At 38.0% G+C, this 17,122-nt stretch overlaps 2 protein-coding genes across 6 annotated transcripts in view; one reads left to right on the forward strand and one right to left on the reverse strand.

The window, feature by feature from the left end:
- LOC138737079 (coiled-coil domain-containing protein 162) overlaps window positions 1–5,402 on the forward strand; it is a 145,701-nt gene extending 140,299 nt beyond the window's left edge. For 2 of the 3 annotated variants that reach the window (XM_069887548.1, XM_069887549.1), the window contains 2 exons: window positions 3,050–3,228; window positions 3,352–5,402. In XM_069887548.1, coding sequence (XP_069743649.1) covers window positions 3,050–3,202 — 153 coding nt within the window. In that variant the 3' untranslated portion in view covers window positions 3,203–3,228; window positions 3,352–5,402. Of the gene's footprint in view, window positions 1–3,049; window positions 3,229–3,351 lie in introns of those variants that run through there. The other variant, XR_011340757.1, reaches the window with a different exon arrangement.
- Window positions 5,403–5,573: 171 nt separating this feature from the next.
- cd164 (CD164 molecule, sialomucin) overlaps window positions 5,574–17,122 on the reverse strand; it is a 31,682-nt gene continuing 20,133 nt past the window's right edge. For all 3 annotated transcript variants that reach the window (XM_069887552.1, XM_069887550.1, XM_069887551.1), the window contains 4 exons: window positions 11,696–11,746; window positions 11,501–11,560; window positions 8,096–8,140; window positions 5,574–7,925 (listed from right to left, as the gene is read on the reverse strand). In XM_069887552.1, the coding sequence (XP_069743653.1) occupies window positions 7,759–7,925; window positions 8,096–8,140; window positions 11,501–11,560; window positions 11,696–11,746 (323 nt within the window). In that variant the 3' untranslated portion in view covers window positions 5,574–7,758. The remainder of the gene's footprint in view (window positions 7,926–8,095; window positions 8,141–11,500; window positions 11,561–11,695; window positions 11,747–17,122) is intronic.

Raw genomic sequence — 17,122 nt, forward strand, 5'->3', positions numbered from 1 at the left:
GAATCATTTAGACCTTGGGTAAAGTGCTTCAGCCTGCATTCAGCAATGTTCAGAGAGAAGTTAAACAGTGTGCAGATCATGACCAGCAATAGTTTGCTCCTCCACATCATTCAATTGCATTGTTATCAAATCTAGCATGTAACTCGAAATCTAATGAGACTACATAATGAGGTAGGGTCTGCTTCCCCTGCAGTCGTGCCCCCCCCCCCCCCCCAAGTCCAGCAATGATTCCTTATCCACAAAAATCCAAGGGGACTTAAGATACCAAAGGTAGAAATCAAAGTTTATGCTGCAGTTGGAGTGGGATTCTCCTCTTCAAAATGTTTCTGCCTTCAAAGAAATCACTAATATACAATATTATGTAAAGAGATAATTACTACAACATAATTCAATAATAATAGGATTTAATTGAGCAAATCCTTGGTCTTGATTAATATCAAACTCGTACTTAATTCACAACTGGAAATGTAATAACCACAAACTCAACCAGTGATACAGATAATTTGAAATTTGACTTTTCAGGCCTGGTGTCTCTCTTTAAGGCAGTGTTCTGTAATTGCGACTTTAAAATAACAAGGGAATGAAATGAACATATCTGCACTGCATAAAGGCCCCAAAGAGATCACCAATTCCACGCAGAGTTTAACACTGTTCACTATCCAGCCACGTAAAAAGCATTTTAAAAGGAGAGATAAAAATCAATTATGGCAGTTAGGACAAATCCAATCTACCAACCAGTCTCTTAAATGTGACTTCAAAATCACTGAGGAACAACTAATTTACTATAAAAAATACAATGCTGGAGGTACATAACCAAAATTTCAGGCTTGAGCCCTTCCTCAAGGTATAATTTACTGTGCCCTTGCCTTCAGAAACTCCCAGTGCAAGAAGTAGGCTAATTAACCACAAACCAAATAAAAGGTTACAAAAAGCCCCATGATAGATTTACAAATGGCTACAATTTTCCCCAATTCTCTTGACTCCTTTTCCAAAAGCTACCTCTGGCTGGTCTGGATTCCATTGGCTCAGCCTTTGCCTTGTTAATAGCTCCCATAATGCTGCAAGTCTAAATTCCAGTGACGAGCTGCCAAATGTTCTCACTCGTTTGATTGAACCTTCACCTCAGGAATTGAAGTTAAATTAAGTTACACCAATGTCAAAGCTTGTACCTTCATCAGAAACAGTAATTAAAATTGCACAATGTTTATAATTGGTCTCCCAAAAACCCCAGTCACAGCAAATATTTCTAACTCTTAATGAGGCTAATGCATTAATTCCTTCCTAATTTCATACCAAAATGTGCAAGGCGTTGGCATCTTGGCCATGCAAGGCTGGAGGAGATTTCCATCGAGGTGAGTGAAGGTAAATACACAATTTTTTCCTGAAATCTCAGGCTAAAAATGGAGTAGGGGGGAGGCAAGGGTCCTATATGCCATCAAATATGGTAATTGTAATTGATCCAATTGTAACTTTCATTGTACTTGTATGTCTTAATATGTACATTTAGTATCCTCCAAGGTTCTCTGGAGTAATTACAGGATAAGTAATTTTGAAATCATTAATGTATTCACCATCCTTGCAGAAATGTGTAGAATCTTAAGCAAACGATTGCCATAAACTCATAAATAAAAGGTCCTGACCCAAGTTTACTGCCTATTCCACCCATGAATGTGGCCTGATCCACTGTTCTGCCAGCAGGTCATTGTTTGCTGCTAGGGGACATTAGGGTCCAGTTCTTTTTTGTTTAAAAAGTACATCATTCAATCCCATTATGTCATTGATCTTCTTGCAGACATTTTGCTACACTCACCCTCTACCACTTTATTGACTGATACTTCAATCTCCCTGGCTAGAAATCCAAATCCATTAACCTCTAGGTGAAGAAATATTTTCTACATAGCTATTTAGGCCAAGACCCCCCAATGCTAGGCATCTCAGTTAAGAGAATGCAAACTCTGTATCCACATTAACAAACCCCTTAAACAATGAGGTAATACCATTATTCTATGCCCTCAAGATATGGTAACCAAATCAATACATGCTTATGCAGAACTACACACAAGCTGTTACATCATTGAAGCAAACCATAGCCAGTATGCTACTCACATTTTCTTATAAAAGCCACAGATTTGCTTTCCTAATTGCTGGCTAAACATTTATTTTCACCAATGTACAAGGATGGGTACAATCTTCTTAATACTAACATCTTTCAATCCATTTAAAATACTATTTAGACTCTCTGATCCTCTTAATTTAGGTCCTTTATAAAGACCCCATCATTTACTCCCTATAACAATCTCTCCTCCCCACACAACTATAGGATTCTTGGTTAATAAAGTTTAACAATTTAAAATTCAGCTGATCCAAAAGTGGATCAGGCATTCTAGATCAGCAAATATTCATTAGCTTCCTCAATAAATGCAATGCTGACTGAAAATGATCAAAGCAAAGAGATAGTGGTAGCTACACTAAAACTAGCTAAAAGATTAAATATGCTTAACCAAATTGTACCTGTTTGCAACAATTTATTCCAATTCAAAAATAAATTACTACATTTTTCATCCTAGGCATAGAGAATGCATATCCTGAACTTGTCTAAATAACCAGGCAACCAAACAAGGTATTCTGTAACCTTGGCTGAACTTTCAAAGGTCTAAGCATTCCAGGATCACACATTTCACCCCTATTATTACTATCTTAATAACAAATGAAATTAAAATGATAATGTATGCAATGTTGGATCATGCTTACTGTCATTTGTGAAGATTGACACTGCTTTCTCCCAGTTCCTATATTTAGACCTCAGTTTGGCTGCAGTATGACATTTGCAGCCATCCCATGATTATCAATCTTTTCTTGACAATTCTTCAGTTTTCTTCCACTTCTCTTGACGTGCTGGCTGGGAGGTTAATTGAATAAATTGTTCCAAGTATAGGTGGGTGGCAAGAGAATTGGGTGAGATGGGCAAATTAGATTGTTGGCATCTGAGCTGTATAGGAAGGTCATGAAAATGCAAATCACATTTTCTGTAAAATTATTTTACGCAAAGGTACCAAGCAGACTGCACCACAAGCCAGTGGAAACATCAGAACTGGAGGACTCGAGACATTATAATCTCATCCTGAAGCTGAAAGATAACAGATCAATTGCAAACTATTCCCAGACAGACAGATTGCCAAGACAATCCAAAAATGCAATGTGAAGGAGAAAAAGCCACATTCATTGCAGGCAAGTCACAGTCAATCATTTTATGGAATAAATAACTCCAATGTTGATCAACCATGTTGATGCGAGCACACCACCTCTACTCTCTTTGACCAAGCAAGTTCGCATGTTCTTCAACTTCTACAGGTGTGCCCTCGAACATCTATTTGCTGGATGTATCACAGCATCGTATGGGAGCTGCATGGCTCAAGATCTGAAGCTGCAGAAGGTAATGAATCGGAACATTATGCAAACTCCCTCCATCTACCTTTGCCTATAAAAGGCAACCAATAAACCTAAGGACCCACCCACCACTCTTGACAAACTATTCTTCCTCCTACTGAGGAAAAGCTTCAACAGTTTAACAGCATACACCAGCAGGCTTAAAGAATTTCTGTCCTGCAGACATCACTAAATCTCAGTGCTATAAACACTGATCTTGCTACTCATTCATCTCATTTCATTGCAACTACTGAAACTTGCTTTTCTACTTTATACAGCTATATGAATGTTAGAGCCAAACATTCTCACTCTACTAGGTAATGACATGACAAATAATCTTGGAAACTTAGTATATGAACTTCTGAAAATAAAGTCAACTTGCTGAAATCTTATTAAACAAAGTTGTATCTATGATAAAATTCACTATTTAATGGAAAAGATCCAAACTTTTTCCCTGTGGAATGAGTTGTATCAGCTGTACCAGGACTAGTTTAAAATAAACATCCAAAGTCTTTCACGTGCTTCTTGATATCTACCAAGTATTAATTTATATTGGAATAGAGCAACTAACAAACTCCTTATGAAAGGAAGAGTCTATGGAGATTTGATGTGATAAATCAAATGATCCCCACCCCCCCCCCCCCCCCCCACCCCACCAACAGGAATGCAACTTGGTCAATAATTAGAGTTTAGACTACTTGTTGCTCAATTCTCACAAGAAACCATTTTAAAAACTACTTCTAATAATTGTACCCATTTAATTTTTACTCCAGTTTATCAGAAATCAAAAGTTCATGGTAGTGTTTAGTTCAAACAGAAATAACACTTTTGGCGAAGTTCATGCTTCAGCCGAGACACTAAGAGCTGTCAACCAGAGGAAGTTACTCTATTCCTTGAAAATATCAATTAAAGCACCATTATCTTTTTCTGCTTCCCAATTAACCAATAATTGTTGTTAAACATAATTTCTAAATTGAAACCAAACTCTTTTGTTTATTTCATAGATTTTTCTACCTTCTGTGCTAGATTCTTCTCTTCATGAATGGTTTAAGTTGGGTATCCAATCTTTTCAAGATTTATTCATTGATAATAATTTAGCTTTTGAACCATCTTTAAATTTGTTACCCAAAGTATTATTATTCCTTTAGACACTTACTTACAAATTTTGTTTTTTTAAATTCACTTATTATTTAGACTTCCTCAGGACCTTACTATAAATAGGGATGATTTATAATTTTAAACCAAATCAAAAAATATATCAGGTATACATGATTTATTATTAAAGCCTGGGGACAACTCCCTAGATAGATTTTAAGAACATTATGGGAGCAAGATTTTCAACTCTCATTCTCAGATACTACATGGAATTCTATCTTAAAATTGGTAAATTCTTCCTCTTTATGTGACCGTCATTTGCTTCTACAATTAGAATGGTAGGCTCAACCTTAAAAGTTTAATTGGCTAAATTTTATCCTAATATTTCTTCAAATTGTGATAAATGTAAGATTGAAGAGGGTACTTGTGTGTTTTGGTCTTGTTCCTTTCCAAATTTTGGGATGATGTCTTTTGTACTTAATGCAAATCTTACACCCAACCCTTTAATCGACCAAGGTAATTGATTTGAAATTAACTGCATCTCAATCCCATGTCATTTCTTTCACTTCCCTTATTGCTGGACAATCAATATTGATGATAGAAAGATGCTGTTCCCTCCTAATCACACTCAATTATTATATGACACAATGGCATGTCTAACTTTGGGGAAAAAATATTTCTCTAACAGATTTAAACTTTTTGGGGTTCTTTTGTGAGTTCATCTTATGAGTTTGTTTTTAAAATAATAGTGAAATTGTATGTACTGGTATTTACTAAATAACTTCAGAATAGAAAGGGGTAGAATTTGTAGTACAGTATCAATTTATTTTGTTTTGTTTTTCAGTTAGCCATGTTATAAATGATTACTTGATTATTTTTTTGCTTGATTGTTTTGATCTAATTTGTGTAATAGCTTTTCTTATATGTCTATTTTGTACATTTTTCATATAACCTCTGTTTCAATATGGCTTATTTTGTATTATTGCAAAATACAATAAAAAAATTTTGACACAAAATATCAATAGTAAAAGTGTTAAATAATGCCACAAACAAACAATTAAAACAAGTTTTATTGGTTGGTACAGTTAGGCATTCTGTTCTTAATGAGATATTGTTAAGTGTTCATACACCCCACAATATCACAGGTAAAGCAGGCACCCAAAAATGCTTCTGGTTTTACATTACGTAACAATTTGGCAAGTGAAGATGAGCAGGGAGGTCTGAACAAAGCACTTCCAAAACATTATAAAATTAACACCATTTCTTCCCCACCCCATCCTCCAATTACATTTTTGGCCATACAAAGTCAATGGCTTGCAAGTTATCCTTTAAGGCACTTTAACCCAAGTTCAATTCTCAAGCCTAGATATAGTGCAAACCTTTAGCATCTGTATCTGGATGACCACAATACAATTTGCAGATACCTCTACAAGGTACTGTACAACAAACAATTCAGTGCAATATATTAAAGCAGATGAAAAAGCAACATGGCTGACAAGACCCCCAATAGCTGAATACAATTTCAGATTTCTGGTACATTATCCAAATTTAATACAATGAATTTGTAAAATATATACAAAGCTGCACAGAAAACGAGTCCCTTTGGTCTCAGATAACAAAAAAAATCCCTAGTGCAGCAATGGGACAAGCATAATGCATTAAAATTAAACAAGCATTTGCTTGGATGTTGCAAGTTTAGTTTAGACATTTAATATTTCACATGTCAAAAAAATCGATGTCTGAAGCATTCAGTAACTACTCTGGTTATCCAAATAATGCTGACTAAGTGACCAATACCACCACTTTATTAAAAGCTGCAAAGTCACCCACAGTGTACCTTTTTAAAATCAGAGAAGGTGGGGTCATGGTTGGGGGCGTAAAAGAATGTACTTTTTCAGCACTTTGTTATGCTTATTTTTGATTCCAGGAACATAATGCACTTCAAATAAATAATGCAGGGGCATAATTTTCCTCAATCTTTGATGCTACTTTGCAAATTTGTGAAAAACTAGTTAGACCACAGTATTTTCCACTCTTCTAGATAAATATCCCAATTACCACTAATTACCAAATACAAAAATCTTCATATTCAAATTTAATTTTGACCACTGCCACGTTTTCCCTGCCAAACACACCAACTTTCCTAGTTGCCAATGAAGTTAAATTCAATCTCTTAAGAGAATAGTACTCCAACTTGAAAGCAATAACCAAAATTATGTACACAACTCACCAAATCATTTAGAAGATTAAACATGACCAACCCCAGGATTAACAATCTTGTACTACACCAAGATTTTATAATTTAACCTGAAATGATTGTCTTCCAATCTTCACACAGTAACAGAACACTTTCCAAGATACTAAATTATTCACATTAAATACTCTAAGAGCTACCAACTTTACTGACAACTGCCAAGACTGAAAATCAAATCCTCTCCTCTGTTCCTTCCACTTTATACAAAATATGTAAATAGAAGGCTGATGTTATTTATAAAGCAGAGATGATCACAAATACACAGTATGCAGTATTTCACATGGGGCTATGGCAATTAAGCCAATGAAGTTGCATGAAGCTCCATTGAGCTTCACAAGTGAATTTGCTTTCATATTGTCAAACTATTCATGCATTGTAACAGTGATCAGAGATACTGTTTCAAACGTGGAGTGCATTTACTTGCTGGATGTAAACTAAAGTCGTCAAAAACCTGGATCGAGTGCAAACAATGCAAAATAAAACCAGTCTGGAACTTCCATGTTCACAAATGAGGCCATTAAACAGTCTCTGATGTACACAAGGCAAAAAAAAAACACCCAAGTTACTCCACCAAATAAAGGCATTTACGGCCAGTTATCCCAGTTGGCAGTTCCAATCACAAATCAACCTTCTACGTGAAAGAAATCTAAGCAGAAAATACTATGAATTTAGAATGTTGGATTTCAAGAATGCCCATTATTAGAGAACAAGTATTTATAGGGAATAAGGCCACATTTATTTAAGGCATGGCTGCTTTCCCTCTCCCAAATCAATCCATGTGCCCAAAAATAAATGAAGCGCGAGTCAGAAGGTTACTACATCCCTGTTCAACAAATAGCAAGTCAAAAATCAAATCAAAGTTAAATAATGTACACCCATCAAGATATGGCTAATTCTAAAGAGTGGTGTGTCATTTCCCAAAAATTATCCTCACAGCAGACCAATAAGCATAGCCAAGACATTGCAGTCCAACAGGAACATGCTTAAAGTGTATGGTAATTCCTATCCTTGTTTTTGCAGAATTTGACAGCAAAAAAGATTACAGCTTGCAGTCCGAGCACAAGCACAATTCCCCCAATGAAGCTTGCAGCGTCAAACGTTGAATTCCTATGTGGCACAGGTGGTGCAAGAGTTGTTCCATTTGTTATGCCTGCAGCAAAGAAAAATATTTAAGAGTGAAATACAAATTTTGTAGACATACATCTTAAATAGTTTTATGGTTTTGAGATGCAGTCAATGTAGGCTACAATGGGGTTATACATTACCAGTGCAGATATTCAGCCACCAAAATAAAGTGCTCCGAAGTCTAGTCTCATTTACCTGATGTAGTCGTAAGACTTGTGGTATTGGGTATCAGAGTGATTCCTGCAGAAATGATGATTTGCAGACAAAAAAAAATGATTATACACTTACAGGCAAAGGCAAGTTTGAACAATCCTATATGTACAATAACAAGACTAAGTATTAACAGCAACATAAACCCCCCCCCCCCCCACCATCAACTTACAACTTTTGTGCTTTCCTCGTAAAACTTGAGTTTTTCATTATAACATTATAGAAATTTGAAAACCACAGAATATGGAAATTGCTTTAAAGTGAAGTAGTTAATTCTGCTACAGCGAGGAAATCAATTCCCTCCCACCACTTTCCCCATTTCCTTGATACACCCATGTCGAAGGTGGCTACATGCACTGAGTGCATGTCCTCATTGATATCAGCTGCATCTCACTTCATTTTAAAATGAGCGATCTATAGTAAAGGAAAAAAAGGTCTGCGGACACCGTGGATGAAGTAAAAACGATGCTGGAAAAACTCAGCAGGTAAAGCCTTGTACTTTATATCGCAAAGATAAAGATGCAGAACCAATGGTTTGGGGCTCAAGCCCTTCATCAAGGTAAATAGTACCAGAAAGTTTGAGGTAGATTTAAGAAGGGTATTACCCCCTCCATAAATCTTCGTCCGCGAAGCCAAGCCAAAGAAAAAAAGAAATTGTCTAATTATATCATGACCATTTTTAATGAAATTCAGATGAAAAGGCTGCCGACAGGTTATTCCCAGATGGACAGGCTGGACTTGATGGATGTTTAGTGAAAAGCTTGTAAGATTTGACCATTCCAATTACTGTTCCAGTTTTCAAAATTGCAAATTAATCCCAATCTTTCCCATCTCCGTCTCACACAAATCCAGGACTGAGCTGCCCCATCAATGAAAATTGTGCTTTCCCCTCACCTCCCCACCAAAAAATGCAGAGGAATTTAAATAATTCAAAAAATTCAGATGCTGGAAGTCTCAAACAATACCAGATAATCCTAGAAACAATTAGCAAGCGAGGCAGCATTTGGTGAGAGAAACATTTAAGGTTTGGGTCCATCACTTCATCAGAACTGGGAGAGAGATAACTAGTTTTTTGTGTCAGAGAAGATGAGGGAGAAGGAGGAAAATGAGTCCCTCTGGTAGGAGGGATGAAATCACTTGATGTGGCAGTGAAGCAGCAGATTACATTTTTATGCTAACGATAAAGGTATTGGTCACGGCCATCAAGCAAAGAGGGAAAAAGAGCCAAGCCAAAATATGACAGGATAAAATAGTCCAGATACAAAGAAAAAAATGCAAGTTACCCAAAATCCTAAAGGCTGCAACATGCCTGGAAAAGCACTTACATGCCTCATTTTAAACAGAGAGCAAGACATTCCCACCCTGACCACCATTTTGGCTCATTTTTTATTTTCTGTTGTAGCTGACCCACTGGGCATGTCCAAAAGCTTTACCTTAGCAAAACATTGTACACCTAAAATGTGGGGAAGATAGCACTTTGTATGGCAGTTTGGTTGCCATACTGCAGGAAAGATATGGCACCAATAGAAGAGATTCACCAGGATGTTGGCCAGAATAGAAAACTGTAATTATAAAGAAAGATTCAATAGGCTGGGTTCATTCTCAATGGAACATAGGACATAATTACAAGGTGCACAGATAGGATCATCCGAATTTTTCTCACAGGACAGGTTTAAGGTGAAGGGCAGAGATGTAAAGATGGGAGGTTTTGTACTCTTTTAATGAGCTGCCAAAGGTGATGGTGTTTTGGTCAAGTACTTGGATAGGAAAGGTGGTCTAATGTAGGCAAAATGAGATTCTCTCATATAGACAGCATAACCATCATGGAAGAGGTGGCCAGAAAGGTCCATTTCTGTGCTGTACTAAAGATTAAAATGGCAGTTAAAACACTTGGCCTCACCCTTCCAATTCCCTATGTTCTACCACTGCCTCTGCTCCTCGGTGTTGAAAATTATTTTCCTTTTCCAAACTTGAAGGGTCCGAGATCTGAAACAATAGCAGTTTCCCTGCTGCCCAATCTGGTGAATTTATAATGTTGAGGAAGGAAGTTATTTCAATCCATTGCATCAAGGCCTCAAGTTTATTTTTGTGGGGAGGAGAGAAAAAAGGCATTGAGAACAGCCACCCAAGCCTCGAAACCACCACGCACAAATATGTTCCAACAGTATAAACTATTCAGTACTTTCTTGCCAACTCCACAAATGCTACGTAACATGTTGAATCTGTACAGCACCTATTTACTTGGGTATTGGAAATACCAGTCAACTAAAAAACATTTCCCTGTATACTGATCTCTATCAAGATTTTGCACCTGTTGCCGAACCACATGGGGACCAATTTAATATAAATTTCTGCCAGTCACCAGATTTTGAAAATGAAACATTTAGAAGCATCTGTGAATCATTATTTTGAAAAAGATACAAAGTAAATGAAGAATGTTAATTATATTAATCAGAATTGCTAGTGAGCAGAATGGGTTTTAGATTGTGAGCAATTAAGTGTTTGGTGTTAAAGTGATCAGGGAGTCCTTCAATGCAATTAGAAGGCCTTTATTGAAAAAAAATCAGAGTTAAAGGATATAATGATAAGAACTGGTCAGACTGCACTTGGGATAGTGCACACAGGTCGAAGGAAGGATAATATTAGGCATAAGAGTGAAAAGTGTGGCACCTTTTAAGGCAGAGCAGCAAAGGAAACACCAACTCATGTTGTAATCAGCAAACAACTGTTTTAATCTGTTTTTAGACCACTTTTTAAGTCACTTCCGGTTCGACCATTCCGGAACCAAAAGTGACATCCAAACACTCAGCCTTGGGCTTCGTCCAATCTCAGCACAGGCCCCCGGACTCAAGGTCGGCCAGCATTACAAGGACTATTCAAATGTGAACCCTGGCTGCCAATACACAAAATTCGATTTTTGCTTTTTTTGGGTCAAATTGTAGGTGGTCCTACATGGAGCAGAACAAACTGGGTTTATTAAAACAAGGTGGTACCTCACTAAAACGTACAAAATGTTGAGACTGACAGGTGGATCTGGGCATGTGGCTTAACCTTGACTGAAACCACTGGTCATGGTCACAATTTCTACTCAGAGGGTAGTGAAACTTTCAAGTCCTGTCCTTAGATCTGTGGATGATCTCATTGAATGAGAGAGTATGATGTGAGGAACAGAAGACCTACTTACTGATTTTCCAACACCAACATTACCAGGTTTGTATGTACTTGGGTTTGGGAAATTCTAGGAAATGGATTCAAATTGACCATAGATTAAATTTCCCTCCCTCTTCACAACTCTAATTAACCAAATCACCAACATGTATAAAGATTATTAGTAAACACAGAATTTAAAGATATCCTTTATCCACTGAAATGACAGAGATCCCCTTTTACCTGTAGAGCTTGAATAACTGGTAGGTGAAGAAGTTGGAACTGTAGTTATATTCGCAGGGACTAAAATCAAAAACAGAAAAAAAATTAAAGCAAACCAGTCAATAATAAAATCCATTTAAGCAAAACTTAAATTTTATAGCATTAACAGTATCAAAAGATGCAGCTACCCACAGAAATCGCAGAATTGCCAATTACCTGAAGTGGAATTTGTAAGTAAAGTTGAACTTGGACTTGTGGGTGCAAAGACTAAAAAAATGAAAAGGACATTAAAAAATGTTCATTTGTTCAAGTAAATGCAGGCACTACACCACAGTATGCAAAATTTAAACCAACATACAGTATTTAAAATTAAATTCCAATTTAAAGGCAAAAAAAGGAAAAAATTGAAAAGTGTTTTAAAACCAAAAATATCTTGACTAAGGGTAAACAGCATACTAGATAGTGGGAAATATTAAAAGCAGAAAGGTAGGAGCAAAAAAAACTAATTTAGGATACAGCAAAAAAAAGGACAGGAAGAGACCACATCCATAATACTTTATAAAAAACAATTCAATGTAAATTTTGGGGAACTGATTTTAGTTTGAACTTTGTTTTGAATAAGAGTTGTGTTGAGAGATGCTCAAAAGAATACAGAATTTCAAATTGAAACCCAAACTATTTTCAGATTACAAAAGCAATTAGCTTTTATAAAGCCTGATCTAAAAAAGCTGGCATCCTTAACATAGTAAAATGTTTCACAAGAACATTATCGAAAATTTGTATTGACCAAAATGAAATTTAAGAGCACATTAGAAGACACAAGGAGCATTTAGCTTCCTTGCTTGGCAAAAAGCTCCAAAATCCTGTTAAATTCAAGCCTATGCAAGAAAGAAGCATTACAAGCTCTGTAATGCATCTCAAGTTTGCCTTTGCAAACACCAATTTAATACTTCAGTTGAAGGATTCCTGAACTTGGACCCGATTGCTTAATTGGACCAGAATTCGCAAATGAAGAGGGTCATAATAAAGAGAACAAACGTTGCCTATGTAGCAGCTCTACTTAAAGCATGCATTCAAAGAGTAAGAGAAAGTATGACAGTGGTATTTTAGAATGACAATTCTAAAATGAAAGAGTAAAAGAGGTGAGATTTTATAAATCTGAAATAAGAATAAGTCAGACATCAAAATCATGCCCTTGACAAAGGGGGAAATACAGAAAATACCAACAAGGGAAAATACAGAAAATACCAACAAGGGAGCCAGTTTACATGGCTGCAAAAAGGGGAATAAAAGTAAATAAGGATTTGAGTAATTTATATACACTCAATTTTACAGAAGATTGAGGAGAATTTGAATAGATGGAAAACCCTGCCCATAACTTTGGTAGGTAGGGTTAGTTTTGTGGCAGCCCGCAATTGCAGAGATCGGCCCGGCACACCATGCGGCAGCAGACGCGGACAGAGATCACTAAAGCGACTTCCAGGACAACGAACCGGCAAGGGTAGAAGCTGGGGCAACATCAGACCAACAGCCCTAAAATGGCATTGGTCAAGCTGCCCAGCTAACTCAGCAGAAAAAGGGCCTTCAAATGCATGGATGTTCCCGCCCGCTGTTGTTATTCATATGGATGACTCAGTCAATCAGCAAAATTGGCGGGAACTTGAACAGTATAAAAGCAGCCTTTCCAGCCCTAATAAAGTAAGTGAGCTTAACCTGACACACTGTGTGTGTTTCTTTGTAACGGTCGGCATCAGTTGCATTAAAATGAAGGTGATGCCAAAGACTACAATATCTATTTCTGACCTTCTCCATTCTGTTGCCCAGGGCTTCTTTAAGATGCTCAATGGATGTGTCAAGTTCATAGAGAATGGTAAAGTGGCTAGAATCTCCAAGGAAAAATTGATTTGGGACTATAAATTGGGAGGCCTGAAATTGATGGATATTAAAAAAATATTATTGGGCAGCCCAGTCAGTTTATTGCCTCACTCTGGGGGAGGTGGTATTTCCTCCTGGGCACAAACTGGACTACACACAGTAGGAGAAAAGATAACAACAGAGTTCTTATACAAGTGCTTTGATCCAGAATAAATTAATACCCATAACTCTGGATAATAAAATCCTGGAGACCTGGTGCTGGAAGGGGATCAGGTGTATCAAGGATTGTCACGAGCAAGGGCAGCTTATGTCATTTGAAAAACTGAGAAATAAATATGATTTGTCTAATAAAACTCTTTTGCTATCTCCAGCTAAGATCTTTCTTAAGGGATAATTTGGAACCAACTATGCCCCTGCCTGTGTGTAGTAACATGGAGATTCGATTTCAAAAAGGGGAATACACACAAGTTCATCTCTATGATGCATCTCCTATTCTAAAGTGAGGGCCCGAAGCCAGGAAAGGTGGGAGACAGACTTGGGCACAACAATCCACAAGCAGTGCTAGTCAGACTGGTGTCTGACAGCAGTTATTAATGCCAGGTACATCAATTGTACCTCACACACCAAAAAGCTACACAAATCTAAGCCAGAGGTTTCAGAAATGTACTTCAGATGTGATGTAGAGATTGGAACCTTTATCCACTCAACCTGGCTGTGTACAGAGGTGAGATTCTTCTGGGAGGACCTGTGGAACATTCTGGAGAAAAAAAATTAAAGGTGGATTTTCCACAGGATCCAGAATTGTACCTTCTGGGAAGCATTATGGATACATGTTTTAAACTGTCCAAATACCAAATTCAGTTTGTGAAGGTCACTATCGGTAGCCAGGAAGTGTATTACAGTCATCTGGAAGTCCCACTCCCAACTAAACGTTACACAATGGAATACTGAGATACAGAGTTGTATTCCCCGGAGAAAAATCACATAATTTAAGGAGAAAATATGACATTCATAAGGGTATGGCAGTCTTATCTACAACATATAGATACACAAATGTAATTACACCCCTTCTAGATAGAAGGTAAAAACCCGTATTAATAGTGGAATGATTGAGATAAATGAAGTGCGTCATGGTGCAGATGGCATGCTTTTGTTTTGTATCTTTTTCATTTTACTTTGGGTTTATATTTGGTTCCTATAAGGGTCTGTGGCTCCATAGATCGTTATGTCTGTTTAATTTACATAATCTTTTTCCTGTGATATTAGGATATGGGAGGGGTAGGTGGGGGAAAATTGACCCTGAATGTATTACTGAGAAAGATTGTATTGTTTTGGATTTGAGAGAGTATTGGAAAATCCAAAATAAAATATTCAAAAAACAAGTCAGGCAGCATTAACATTTCATTCCAGAGTTTGGAAAAGTTTGCAATCAAGTGCATCTTAAACAGGAAATGGCAGGACTGGAGAAACCAAAGTTAATGAATGTGTCAGACCAATTACAATGATACAAAAGTGGGTGGTGCAGGCTTGTTAATCTCACCCACACGGCACCAGGAGTCAAAGCACTGTAGTTCTGGAAATAAAAGAATAGCAGTAATACCCAGGAGGTCAGCAGCATTTAAAAAAAATTATTGCTATTTGGATAGTATTTTTAAAAATCTCATACCAGATGACATTTATGTCTATTTATTAATTATGTACTTAGATGGGTGCCGCTTTAGTTGCCCATTCAGAGCCAGCTCTTCAGCGCTTGACGTCCTGCTTTGCGGAAACTGCCAAAATGTTTGGCCTGGAAGTCAGCCTGAAGAAAACTGAGGTCCTCCATCAGCCAGCTCCCCACCATGACTACCAGCCCCCCCACATCTCCATCGGGCACACAAAACTCAAAACGGTCAACCAGTTTACCTATCTCGGCTGCACCATTTCATCAGATGCAAGGATCGACAATGAGATAGACAACAGACTCGCCAAGGCAAATAGCGCCTTTGGAAGACTACACAAAAGAGTCTGGAAAAACAACCAACTGAAAAACCTCACAAAGATAAGCGTATACAGAGCCGTTGTCATACCCACACTCCTGTTCGGCTCCGAATCATGGGTCCTCTACCGGCACCACCTACGGCTCCTAGAACGCTTCCACCAGCGTTGTCTCCGCTCCATCCTCAACATCCATTGGAGCGCTCACACCCCTAACGTCGAGGTACTCGAGATGGCAGAGGTCGACAGCATCGAGTCCACGCTGCTGAAGATCCAGCTGCGCTGGATGGGTCACGTCTCCAGAATGGAGGACCATCGCCTTCCCAAGATCGTATTATATGGCGAGCTCTCCACTGGCCACCGTGACAGAGGTGCACCAAAGAAAAGGTACAAGGACTGCCTAAAGAAATCTCTTGGTGCCTGCCACATTGACCACCGCCAGTGGGCTGATAACGCCTCAAACCGTGCATCTTGGCGCCTCACAGTTTGGCGGGCAGCAGCCTCCTTTGAAGAAGACCGCAGAGCCCACCTCACTGACAAAAGGCAAAGGAGGAAAAACCCAACACCCAACCCCAACCAACCAATTTTCCCTTGCAACCGCTGCAATCGTGTCTGCCTGTCCCGCATCGGACTTGTCAGCCACAAACGAGCCTGCAGCTGACGTGGACTTTTTACCCCCTCCATAAATCTTCGTCCGCGAAGCCAAGCCAAAGAAGAAGACTTAGATGGGTGCATTGTTGCAAGAAAATCAGAGGATTAGGGTTTGAGGTAGGCAAAAATTAGATTGCTGTGGGACAGGTTATATTGGTTGCATAGATTGTGAGTTGAAAGCCTGTAACGTTCTGTCAATGTGGATAACTTTGCATATTCCTGAACTTTGCCCACTCATTTAACTTATCTGTCAATCCTTTTGTAGCCGCCTTGTATTTGCATTAAAAAAATTAGAAAAATGTCTTCTTCCATGTAGAACCAAGGGAAAATAAAACTTTAGAACTGAAATAAAACTTCAGATACTTCAAATAGAAAGTCAGAAGCAAAACTACAGAGGAACATGGGCAATTATAAGTACAAATGGATTTCAGAACAAAAGCTTATCCAATTTACAGAATAGTCTACAAAACAAAATTTTGTACAAGGTAAACACTTATTTTAGCCAAGATGTCTTTAACTTAGATTTACTTAAAATTGCAAAAAAGAATGACACAATTCAGACTAAAGTCATTTGTCAACCTATGCAAGAATGCAGCTTAAAAAAACCTCCAAATCATTGCAGAGGGGCTACTTTGAATCACACGAGTGATGAGTAATGTTAGTTTCTTACAAAAAGACCATTCAAATGTCAAAATGTTTGATCAGGATCTGATCATACCATCAGAATTTTAAAATGAACCTTTAGTTCTATTTTTTTCACATGGCTTTAAATCAGCTTATTATATAGCAACATAATAAAGAACTTGATTTGAATTCAGCAAAAAAGCCATTGGTAGGTCACGTCTCCCAAAATGGAGGACCATCGCCTTCCCAAGATCGTGTTATATGGCGAGCTCTCCACTGGCCACCATGACAGAGGTGCACCAAAGAAGAGGTACAAGGACTGCCTAAAGAAATCTCTTGGTGCCTGCCACATTGACCACCGCCAGTGGGCTGATGCCGCCTCAAACCGTGCATCTTGGCGCCTCACAGTTCAGCGGGCAGCAACCTCCTTTGAAGAAGACCGCAGAGCCCACCTCACTGACAAAAGACAAAGGAGGAAAAACCCAACACCCAACCCCAACCAACCAATTTTCCCCT

This window comes from Narcine bancroftii, chromosome 6 (assembly GCF_036971445.1).
Source record: "Narcine bancroftii isolate sNarBan1 chromosome 6, sNarBan1.hap1, whole genome shotgun sequence".
In the NCBI taxonomy this organism is placed as follows: Eukaryota; Metazoa; Chordata; class Chondrichthyes; order Torpediniformes; family Narcinidae; genus Narcine; species Narcine bancroftii.